The 11,710-nt window shown below is 37.5% G+C and overlaps 2 protein-coding genes across 2 annotated transcripts; both read right to left on the reverse strand.

Moving 5' to 3' along the window:
- Positions 1 to 202: 202 nt before the first annotated feature.
- Positions 203 to 3,134, reverse strand: LOC111796550 (uncharacterized protein C57A10.07). The gene is made up of 3 exons (XM_023679222.2): positions 2,193 to 3,134; positions 1,987 to 2,111; positions 203 to 702 (listed from the first exon to the last, which is right to left on the reverse strand). Exons 1-3 carry the CDS (start codon positions 2,788 to 2,790, stop codon positions 382 to 384), a joined length of 1,044 nt encoding a protein of 347 aa, XP_023534990.2. The 5' UTR covers positions 2,791 to 3,134; the 3' UTR covers positions 203 to 381.
- A 3,863-nt stretch (positions 3,135 to 6,997) lies between these two features.
- LOC111797694 (glycolipid transfer protein 3-like) lies at positions 6,998 to 9,406 on the reverse strand. Its single transcript, XM_023680791.2, has 5 exons — positions 9,217 to 9,406; positions 8,973 to 9,144; positions 7,938 to 8,076; positions 7,554 to 7,697; positions 6,998 to 7,474 (listed from the first exon to the last, which is right to left on the reverse strand). The coding sequence occupies exons 1-5, from the start codon at positions 9,404 to 9,406 to the stop codon at positions 7,439 to 7,441; spliced, it is 681 nt and encodes a 226-aa protein (XP_023536559.2). The 3' UTR covers positions 6,998 to 7,438.
- Positions 9,407 to 11,710: the final 2,304 nt, after the last annotated feature.

Consider the following 11,710-nt stretch of genomic DNA (forward strand, 5'->3'; position numbering starts at 1 on the left):
AAAGAGGACAATATCTACTAGCGGTGCTTTGAAGATCTACCTTTCTCATTCTTTGTATTCTCTCTGTGCATACCTAAAGTCATCCATACAAGACCTTTAGCCAATGTTCATCTGGATTGAGTGTGTGCGTTATTGTGCGATCCTAACAATAATGACGTTAATTACTTAGACTACATAAAGCTATAAATAGAAAATGATAAAATAACCAAATAAGAATGCATAGTAATAGGGAAGATGTGGAAGGTTCTTACAATGATAGCAGTATATGTAAACACTATATGCTACAAAATGTTGTGTGTGAAGACATCCATTAGAATAGAATGCTGTGTGTATTGCCATTAAGAATGTTAGATCTAACCTCATGAGTCCGCAGTACAAGACTCACTTAGTCCACGGCAGGGATCCAGGATAAGGACCTGGTCTGCAATATCTGAAAAGGCCAGCAATCTCAGGGCACCCGTTCGGATAAGGTATCGACCGATGAAAAGGGTCTCTTCCGAGCTTTTTGCGGTAGAGGGAACCTTGACATCCGAAGGGGTCGTCTTGGAACTGAGCTCGTACCAATGCTTCGCCCTTTAGAGCAGCGTCTTTCGATGTCATTGAAGCTGGTGTGCCAGCATAGAAGAACCTTGATTTTGGAAAGTTAATGGCAGATCTATGGAGATTTGCAAATCTCTTCTCTTTAAAATCGTAGCTTACCACCTGAAAACGAAGCTACTGAACGATTATCGTAACAAATTAACATCGAAAACGAGCTAAACAAAAAGCTGATGTAATTATCATTGTTCTTCATTTAGGAAGATCTTGATCATACTGATATAACCCATATATCCCTTACTGGTACTCTCAGAGTACCCAAACCAAACCCCGTAACAACACTGTAACAGTCCAAGCCCACCACTAGCCGATATTGTCCTCTTTGGGTTTTCCCTCAAGGTTTTTAAAACGAGTCTTTTAGAGTTACGCAGAGAAATTGGTACTCATCCATGGTCTAAGGCGCCAGACTCAAGTTCTAGTCTTCTTTGGGCTTTCCCCTTCGGGTTTCCTCTCAAGGTTTTATTAAAATGCGTTTGCTAGGGAGAGATTTCCACACCCTTATAAACAATACTTCGATCTCCTCCCCAACCGATGTGGGGTCTCACAATCCACCCCTCCTTCTAGGCTCAGTGTCCTCGCTGGCACTCGTTTCCTTTTCTAATCGATGTGAGACCCCCAATCCACACTCCTTTTGAGGCCTAGTGTCCATGCTGGCACACCACCTTGTGTCCACCCCCTTTCGGGGCTCAGCCTCCTTGCTGACACATTGCCCGGTGTCTAACTCTCATACCATTTGTAACAACCCAAGTTCACCTCTAGCAAATGTTGTCCTCTTTGGGCTTTTCCCTCAAGATTTTTAAAACACATATGCTAGAAAGAGGTTTCCACACCCTTATAAAGAATACTTCGTTCTCCTCCCCACTGATGTGAGATCTCAAAATCCACCCCTTTTTGGGCCCAGCATCCTCGCTGGCACACGTTCCCTTCTCCAATCAATGTGGGACCCCCAATCCACACCCCTTCGAGGCCCAGCATCCTTGCTGACCCACCGCCTCATGTCCACCCCCTTCGGGGCTTAGCCTCCTCGCTGACACATCGCCCAGTGTCTGGCTCTGATACCATTTGCAACATCCCAAGTCCACCGCTAGCAGATATTTAAAACACGTATGCTAAGGAGAGGTTTCCATACCCTTATAAAGAATGATTCGTTCTCCTCCCCAACTAATACGAGATCTCACGTTATTACTTCAAGCAATAACACTAATACTTAATCCATCAATTATTCATAATCATGTAGCATTTTCATGAACTATATGTAATCACACAAACAAGTGTCACAACAAGATGAATAATCCTCTCCTCTCTACCTAGATCAACTGCTAGCAACTTCTCCTCATGTCTCAAAGCCTTGTGTATACATCTCTACATTCTTCAAGTAAAACGACTTACAGTAATGTTTCGAGGATACTCTCCGGTTAGCTCCCGAAACCGACAAATGCTGAACAAAAGATTCTCAAAGCTATCCCTGGCATGCTCCTCTGTGAGTGCTCTTGATCTCACATTCTCTTTATTACCTAAACATTACAACAATTTATAAGATAATCATGTATCACAATCATATTACAATCCATTCTATGATTTAAGAAACGCATTACCAAACCATGATTTTGATTCAGCAACAGCCCAATAACTCTGTGCCTCACTTCGAGGGCCAGCATTTTTTCTAGTCTCTCCACCACTAAACAGCAACAAAGCCGCATCATCCATCGCTGCTAGCTCAATCCCTTCTTTAATATGAGAAACAAACGTAGCAGCTTGGCCTGGATGCTTCTGATACGATTCCAAAACCCATGAATCTTCCTTCTCAACTTTCTCACAGCTACTACTTGCATAAACAGAGTGACCAGCAACCATTACAAGATTTCGAAGCTTTGGAAATGGGAATCTCTCAGAATTTAAATTCAATTTCCCGTAATAATTCGTCATCCGATAATGATTTTCATACATAGACAAGATCATGAGAAGTGTTACCCCAATTGATAAACAGATGAACAAAACTATAACAGGATGCAGCTTGTAATAGTAATGGATACGATTTCCAATAGATTTGAACATTCTCACGAGATAGATTGGGGGATTTTTGGGCTTTCGAATTCTTTTTAGGGTTCCTCCTGATTCTAAATCGAAGTCGCCTCCTCTTGGATATGCATTGAAGGACTTGGGATTTGAAGACCCATATGAAATTTTGCGCATGATATGAACAATCCAGGAGATGGGTATCGATTTGGGATTGAATTAAACATACCCAAATGGCGAAAACTGAAGGTTGATTCAATCAAGGAGGGATCCCTTCAGCAATCATTAAAATGAATGGATTTTGAGATGAACGGATGAAGAAATTACGAGATCTACGTATAAGAATGTCCAGAAATCCATATAGAACAAATAAATATAGAGTTTGAAGGTAAGAACAGGGGAGTCAAACAAAACAGAAGATCAAATTTCGCACCTGCTCCTCGGCGTGGGAAAGAAATGACGAGTTTGAAAATCTCAGCAAAATTTTAAGATGAGTGACGACTCACACCACGACACCTCACGGTATAGAAATTTCTACAGCCATCGGCCCGTTGGTATTTATATTATCTTTCATTTAATTCCCACCTTCTTTTAGCCCGGACCAACCCAACCCAACTTATAAGGGTTGGGTCTGGTTGGATTAACATATTTCGTACCCTAAACGAAATATGGTTGAGTTAAAAACCTCACTTCGAGCATCTAAGAGTTTTTGGTTGTATCAAGACTATAAGGCCACATGTCAAAAAAACTTGACGATAGAAACCAAAAGATAGTGTATTTTGACATAAGACGAACATGGAGAATATTTGCTAAAACCACCCCAGCTAATTTAAATAGTTTGGAAATTTTTTCTATTTATAATCATTTAGAGAATCGAATAAATTATAAAGAATATGGGAATACGTGAGATCAAGGAGTGGAAACAAGATATTTATCTATAATAATAAGGCAAATATGATACCTATGTTAAGCTATGCAAATATCAAGATATTTGCCTATAATAAAAGAATATATATATATATATATATATATATATATAAAATTCAGTACTAAATATCTTTAATACCCAGCAAGCTGAGCATCGGATTTTAACGAATATGAAGCTTGAATCTGAAAAATTCAAAGAGAGATCGAGAAACACTTTTGGAAAGATGTCAGCAACTTGGTTCGGAGTAGATGTCTGGTTGGGCGACATAGTGTTTTCTTGGCCATGAAAATTGCAGCGGCAATACCTTAGCTCTAACGAGAATATGTCTACTCCACAAAGTACGAGGGAAAACCGAGAGGAAGAAGGAGAATAGAGAGAGAGAGGGTCATTGGAAGGGCCTTTCGCAAGTCTCGAAGACAATAAAAAAGCGGAGAGAGAATGAATAATCCCCCTACGAATTACTGCAAATCGAACCTTGGAAGATATAGAAATTGTAGTTTAAAATAGAATAGGAATAAAACTAGAGAAAGAGAGTAGAGAGTACGGAAATGGAGAAATAATCGGGAAGAAATGACGGATAAAAGAAAAAGTCAATAAAGAAGACGCCAACGGGAGATTGATAGAGTAAGATTAGAGAAAAGAGAACCATCAGCAAGGTGTTGAGAAATAACCATTAATTCTGAGCTATAGAGATGCAAGTTAGAGACTTCAAAATTAGAACGATGACTCTATTATGATAAAAGGGCAAGAGAAAGGAAGAAGAGGGTAGAAACTGAGAAGGCAAACTCTATGGTGTATTATAGACGAAGAAAGAAAGAGAGGGGCGAAGATGGAGTGTCGTCTGCGCCTTGTGAACTCGTTTGCCATCAAGCAAATTGTTAAGGATATTTAGTAATAAATTATTGTTTACCATGTATATCATATTTGATATTTTATTATAAGATATTTACCTTATTACCATACATGAGTAAGAATATCTCAAGCATATTTTAACTCACTAATAAAGAGACCATCAAGAGTGGGTGAAGAGCTACAATGATAGATCCAGAGACAGCAATTCTGTTCACAGCACCACCATTACTAGGAGTGGAGGGCCGATGATGGAATAGTAAGTGAAGTTGGTGGAGAAGTAGCCGACGCCATTTCAGGTGGTGAAGTTCTAATGGACAGAGAAGGTGTTGAAGTCGGAAGGATCACTACAGTGGGCGAAGGAGCCGATTATGGTGAGGAGGCCGACGACGACTTGGTTGACGACGAGGCCAGTGCCGAGGAGAGAGAGAGAGGTCGCCAGAAAAACGGGTACAACCAGGCAAAGAAGACGAAGTCCGACCCGAGGGTCGGACTCTCGCGACCCGAACCGAGTCCAACCACCACAAGCCTAGTCTAACACCCGACGACTCCCGCGGCCCAGTCGCCTCAGCCCAAACCAGAAAGCCAGTTACGGCCTAACCCATCATCCACGACCTGAGAGCAAAAACCCAACCGACCCGAGACCCGCAAGCCTAGTCCAACACCCGACGCTCATAGCCCAGCCCACCTACACGTTTTTTCTCTTCAGTTCGGGCCGGCCCATCACCCGTGGTCAACCCAGGCCCGTGATCACAACCGAAAACTCGCATGTAACCCGACAACCCGCGCCTCGACTCGAGACCGCTGCACATGCGTCGACCTTTGGTTGTGCCACGTGGCACGTCTGCAGCGCGACACCCCTCGGCTTCAGCGGCTTAATCGGCTCGAAAAACCTGTTTCTGACCCGTTTGTCACTGTTCCAACCCTCCCGGACTTAGTTTTGACACTGTTTAAGGTAAAATAGATCATTCTAAGGTCGTATTTCACAAATTTAACTTGGAAATTAATTATGTTTGTGAAATACTAACGAAGGTGTCGAATGATCCAATAGGAACCAACCACCAACGGAAGCGTAGGACGTTTACAAGGAGCTAGGAGCTTACGTTTATATTTTAGGGAGTACTTCGGCTAAGGCCTACCAAGTAAGTGGCTCACCCGTCGTAGGTTACGCGTTATTTGTTGTATGTTGGCACGTGCCCATGGATTCGCACGTGTCATTAAATTGTATGCTAGACTGTTATGCTTAAGTACGTAATCATGTGAATGTGAATGTATGCTGTTTAGTCCGATGAGATATGTAGTGCTCATGACGTTTATAATGTTCTTAAATGATTATGGCATGATTGTGTGAAATATTTGAATGTAAACAGCATGAAATGTATGATATGAAATACGGTAAACTGCCTGAAAATATAACCCCAATAGAAATATGTATGATACGTAAACTGAAAATGAGAAATGACATGTTAGCATGAAACATGACAGTGGGGTTATATTCATTAATGACTAATGTAGAAGTAATGGGGACCTCATGCATTATGTGTGCTCATGCATTTGGGGGGATACCCCTATCCCATCACGAGGGTACGGACGCTTACATCTAATGGCAGGACAACGATCGTTATGCTTTGCATAGCGCTACCGTGACGGTTACTAGTTCTAGCGGGTGTCCGGCCTAAGGAGCTCCCAGAGTATGCCCACCGGACAAGGAAAGTGGCCCAGCGGTGTGCGAACTAGCTGGTGAGCCCATACTCGCATGTATGGGCTGTGTGTAGAGTATATGGTACACGTCCAAAATTACTCGTTAGGACAGCACCGTAGGGAAAACGGAATGAAAGATAGATCCCATCATCTCATTGCATGTGACTGTTGCATAACCCCGATAGGGGGTCACTTGCTGAGTCTTCTAGAAATACTCAAGCCTCGTGGTAATTTACTTTTTCAAATAAGGGCAAGGCACCCATGTGAGATCGACGGCAGCATCGTATACCCCGGGACCGTGGTACATACATAGGGTAGTTGTTTTCCATTTCGTAGTATAAGCTAATATAGGTTGAATTTGGTTTGCATCATTAGTATAGGTTGAATTTTAATCGCATAATAAACCATAGGGTAGGTTGAATTTTAATCGCATAATAAACCATAGGGTAGGTTGAATTTTAATCGCATAATAAACTATAGGGTAGTATAAGACAATTATTTCAGTATTGTTCTTTTTCCTTTCTTTCCCTTGTATTCGTTTTTTTTTTCACGAGGTAATAAAAGGTCAGTGTAAGTTGTATTTATTATAAGAGCCAACTTAATGTAAATTTCGCATTTCAAGGTATAGTAATGACGTTAGATTAAATAGGTAAAATTTAGGATCGTTAAGGGGAGGTTGTTAGTCAATAAACTTGACTTATACTTACTTAACCTTTTTGTATGAATTAGTAACTTGTGAAGCAAGTTCACGGAAGTTGTTCAGTGTTTTCTCCCAATAAATAGTCATCAGATGTACACTTTATACACTCACAACAAAAATTGAAAAGCATAGTACTCAAAGTACATTAGAACAAAGAATTTCTCCCCACAAGTTAGTGTGTTTCTTTCTGCTTCAGTTATTCGTTTTGGTGTTCTTCGATCGAGGATCAAAACCTACAAAGGAGAGGAAAGGGAAGGGAGGTGCGATAGCGTACAATGATGTGCGTGTGTGAGAACTATGTAAGACGATGTTGGGACGAACACAAAGGGAGGAAACGTTGAAGGTCGACGATCGGTAGAAAGAGAACGGGGAGGAGGAGAGGCTACATTGCAACGGTGTGACAAACAACAAAAATGGACTAAATCTACTTTAAATGGTCGGCTAGTCCATCAGCAATGATTGCCATGAACACAAGACGACATTCAACAAGATCATTAAAGCATGGAAAATAACGAATGCAAGAACACAATGAACCGTTCTGATATGGGTTCTCCACAGATGGAACAAGTAAAAGATAGGAATACAAATAAATGAAATATAATTTACAAAGGCAACACTCGACTTTGATCTCCTCTTGTCTTCAGTGGCTATTTCGACTTAATCCGATTCAAGTTATACAATCTCTGCATACATTTAACATATTAAACACTTTTAAAAGTCGAAGATTTAAAAAAATCAAAAGTTGTAAGATCGTTATCGTACCAGAATGGAGTGAGCTTGTTCGAGAAAAGCCGAGAGCAAAGGCATCAAAATGTGGATGTCATGGAGGAGGGTGTGGTAGTTATGGTGATCTTCCATGATTATGTTGATGAAGGTTGGTGTATCAGGCACTAGTTTTAGAGCTATCTGCATCGACCGAACCCGTTTAGATCTTTGTTTAAGTAATTTTGTATACACAAGGTTAAGAGTGTGAGATTCCACATCAGTTGGGGAGGAGAACGAAACACATTATAAAGGTATTGAAACCGCATACACATTTTAAAAACTTTGAGGGGAAGCTCGAAAGGAAAAGCCCAAAGAGGACAATATCGGCTAACGGTCAGCTTGGACTATTACAAAGAGAATGGTATAAAAGTGACTGGTTACCTTGTAAGCAGCGGACGAAATCCAACCATGCCATGGCTTCAAAGTTTGGTTGTAGGATTCCTCAACTGCTCGTTCCATGTTCATCCCTACTTCGTTACTTGCTACCTTCTCCAATAGGGCCAATGTGAAATCTAGAGATCTGTACACCATTATCATTTTGGTTTATGCGTATGAGACTCGTTTATTTTTGTTCATATACTTTCAACGTCCAAATTTAATATTATCGTTTTCGATAAATCTTATTACAATTTTACTAAATTTGATAAAAAAAAATATTATTTTAAACAAATGAGAAATTTAAAACTATTTAAATAGAATAGACGAAATTAAAAAAAAAAAATTCATTAATATTTCTTTACGGTTTAAAAATACATTTATCATCAGTACCATGGTTAAAAAAATTTCATAAAACTTTTAAAAGGAGCGTTAATATCTTTTATAATATAATTTTTTTTTTATTACCGTCAATATATGAATAGAAACTGTCTATTTACACTCTATAAATATTCTCCCTACTCATTTTTTTAAAAAATATTTAACAGTATTAATTAAGTATTTTCTTCGTGCTAATAACAGTTCAATCTATATACTGACAGTAAAGGTGCATATAATTTGAAACGTAGTACTAATAGTTACATCCATATCCTAACAACTCTAAAAAAAAAATGTTAAAAGGTAATTTTTATTTTTTTAGATTAAAAATAATATTGAAAATTTTTAATTCTACGAGAGTTTAAAAGTATTTTTGAAACAAAGTATTAACAATTCAATAAGTGTTTTTTTTTTTTTTAAATTAAAAGTATTATTAAAAATTTTAAAAGTATACTTTTAGTTCGAGGTATTTTTATTAATGTAGCAAAAAGTTAAATAATATATATATATGGTTTTTTATGAAGAAATATAAATAATTTAAAAAATAGAGAAACCTATGGCTATGGCTATGGCTATGAACAGTATAGCTTATTTAATTATTACGCGTAACTAACCAATGGATGTCGAATTGCATGCGAAAACAGTGAAATGATTCAAACTGACCTAATCAGCCAAACAAACGCTCTGCTACAACTGCTTTCCGTTCTCGCCCTCCCTTCCCTTCCCTCTTTCTTCAGAATCTCAACCAAATCCCCCCATTCTTCCGCCATTTCAAGCCGCTCAATGTTCTGACGAATTTCCTGCCTCAGAACCGCCATTGTCGGTCCGATTTTATCTGCAATCGTGAACGGTAACATCACAGAGAGAAACAGAGAGAGATCGACAGAGACAGAGGCGAAAAGCAAACCGAGGACGTGAATGAGCGAATTGCAGAGCGAAATGAAAGGTTGGACAGGGATGACGATGTTAATGGCGGCTGTTGCAGCATCCTCGCCGTCGTGGTTGATTCGCTGATCTTCTGGTTCTGGTTTGATGAGGAGGAGTTGCGAGAGTTGCGAGAGTTGCTCTGCTGCGGACCTGATCGCGGATTTCTCCATTTTCGGACCTTCCTCTATCGGCTTCAATGGCGGTCTGTTTTCTTCCTTTGCCTTGCCTTTTATTCTCGGTTTTTTGGAATAGAAAATTAGGGAGTTCGGATTTATTAATATTTTATTTTGTATCATCTGCAGTTTTTCCCTCCCTTGACCTGCAAATAATTTTATATTCGACCCAGTTTTCATCATAAATTTTGTCGATCCGAACATAACTAGTGATTAATCTACGAACATTGATGATTCGATCACCACTAGTGCATTTCAAATTAATTTATGCATTTGTTGCATTCGAAGTTCGATAGGTAAGCATAGATTCTTTAGTCCTTGTAATCTTTTTCATCGCCTTTTTGAAGAACAAGACTAGATCTGGAAAGTTTGGGAATGGAAATTTTTTTCTGAGCTCAATTCGAATCACTCCACAAGCTAACTTATCAAGACTACTTGAATTACTCTAGCATGCAAATCTTCGACCACAAGATAACTGATCAAGACTACTTGAATGACTATAGCATGCAAATTTTCAACCCACACGATAACTAAATCAAGACTAAGATAACTTGATTAAGACTATTTGAATGCCTCAAGCATACAAATTTTCAGCCGACAAGATAACTTGGTCAAGATTACTTGAATGCCTCTCGCATGCAAATTTTCAGCCCACAAGATAACTTAATCAAGACTACTAGAATGACTCTAGCATATGCAAATATTCCGCCCAGATCAAGATTAGATTACTTGAATGACTCTAGCATATGCAAATCTTCAGTGATTACTTGAATGACTCTAGCACTTGATAAAGACTACTCGAATGACTCTAGCACTTGATAAAGACTACTCGAATGACTCTAGCACTTGATAAAGACTACTCGAATGACCCTGACATGCAAATTTGACTCTAGCACTTGATCAAGACTACTCAAATGACTCTGACATGCAAATTTAACACGATAACTTGATCATGACTACTTGGATCATGATTACTTGAATGACTCTAGCATGCAAATCTAGACACGAGAAATGCAAAAAAAACAAATTCATGGCTTATAATATGGAGCGTTCTTCAAGCAATTTAAACTTTAAGACGTATAATTTCTAAAAAATGGATAGAAATTTTAATTTTTTTTTTCTTTTAGATACTTTTCCTATTTTAAATTAAATAAATCATAACGACTTTCTTATTCTCGTTTTTAATTATAAAAGGCATCATAAAATATTAAATATTAGTCATCATAAATTTTTCATTTAAAATTAATTTTAAAATATTATAATATGTTTTTTAGTTTTTAAAATAATTTAATAAGCAAGAATTATGAAATATTTTAAATTATAAATACACCACCCATCTCTTTCTTATGTTATATTGTTGAATAAATAATTGTATTTTATCCAATAATATATAGTTTATCTCTGCCAAATGTCTACAAATTATTAGTCATTTTCAGATTAAATTAATATTTTAATTAAATGTATCTTCCAAAGATTTTCCTGTTGGTTGGCTGTTTACAAATTTATTTATCTTATCCATTATTTATATTATATTCTGAAAATTATGTAATTATAATTATTAGACAATAATAATTATAAATATATTTTGGAATGTTTTCTAAAATATTATTTTTTTAATTATATAAAATAGTCTTTACTTTCATTTTTCTTCCAAGAAAAATATAATTAAATGATTATTCATCTCATTTATTAACAATAATGGAATGTAGTCAACCATGATATTAAGTTTAGAAATATTTTTAATAAGTTGAAAATTTGGAATATTATATATATTTTTTAATGTCAAATTAGAATATTGAAAAATGCTTCAACACATTTTTAGTAAATTTAAGGATTATGGTATACTCATTTCCTATTAAGTTTTTTAATATTATAGTTTAGTCCTTAATTTTTGTTGGATTTTACATTTTAGTCCACAAATTTCACAAAAACTATTTTCTTTTCTATTTAGAGAATTAAAGAAATAAAAACAAAAATGGGATGAAAATTAGAAATATGTACTTTTAATTGTATTAATTAAAAGAGTCGACGGTTAACTATTTTAAATGTGACATCTGAGTAAAGAAGAGGTACATGAAGAATCGATATCACATCTGAATGAGAGCAATCTTGGGGATAGGATGACTAAGAAACTATGAAATCCCTCAATCCCACATTGGTTGGGGAGGAGAACGAAACACCCTTTATAATGGTGTCGAAACCTCTCTCTAGGAGACGCGTTTTAAAAACCTTAAGGGGAAACCCAGAAAGAAAAGCTCAAAGAGAACAATATCTGCTAGCGGTGGGCTCGAGTTGTATTAA

Source organism: Cucurbita pepo, chromosome 6, assembly GCF_057944985.1.
Source record: "Cucurbita pepo subsp. pepo isolate OVF chromosome 6, ASM5794498v1, whole genome shotgun sequence".
NCBI classification, from domain to species: Eukaryota; Viridiplantae; Streptophyta; class Magnoliopsida; order Cucurbitales; family Cucurbitaceae; genus Cucurbita; species Cucurbita pepo.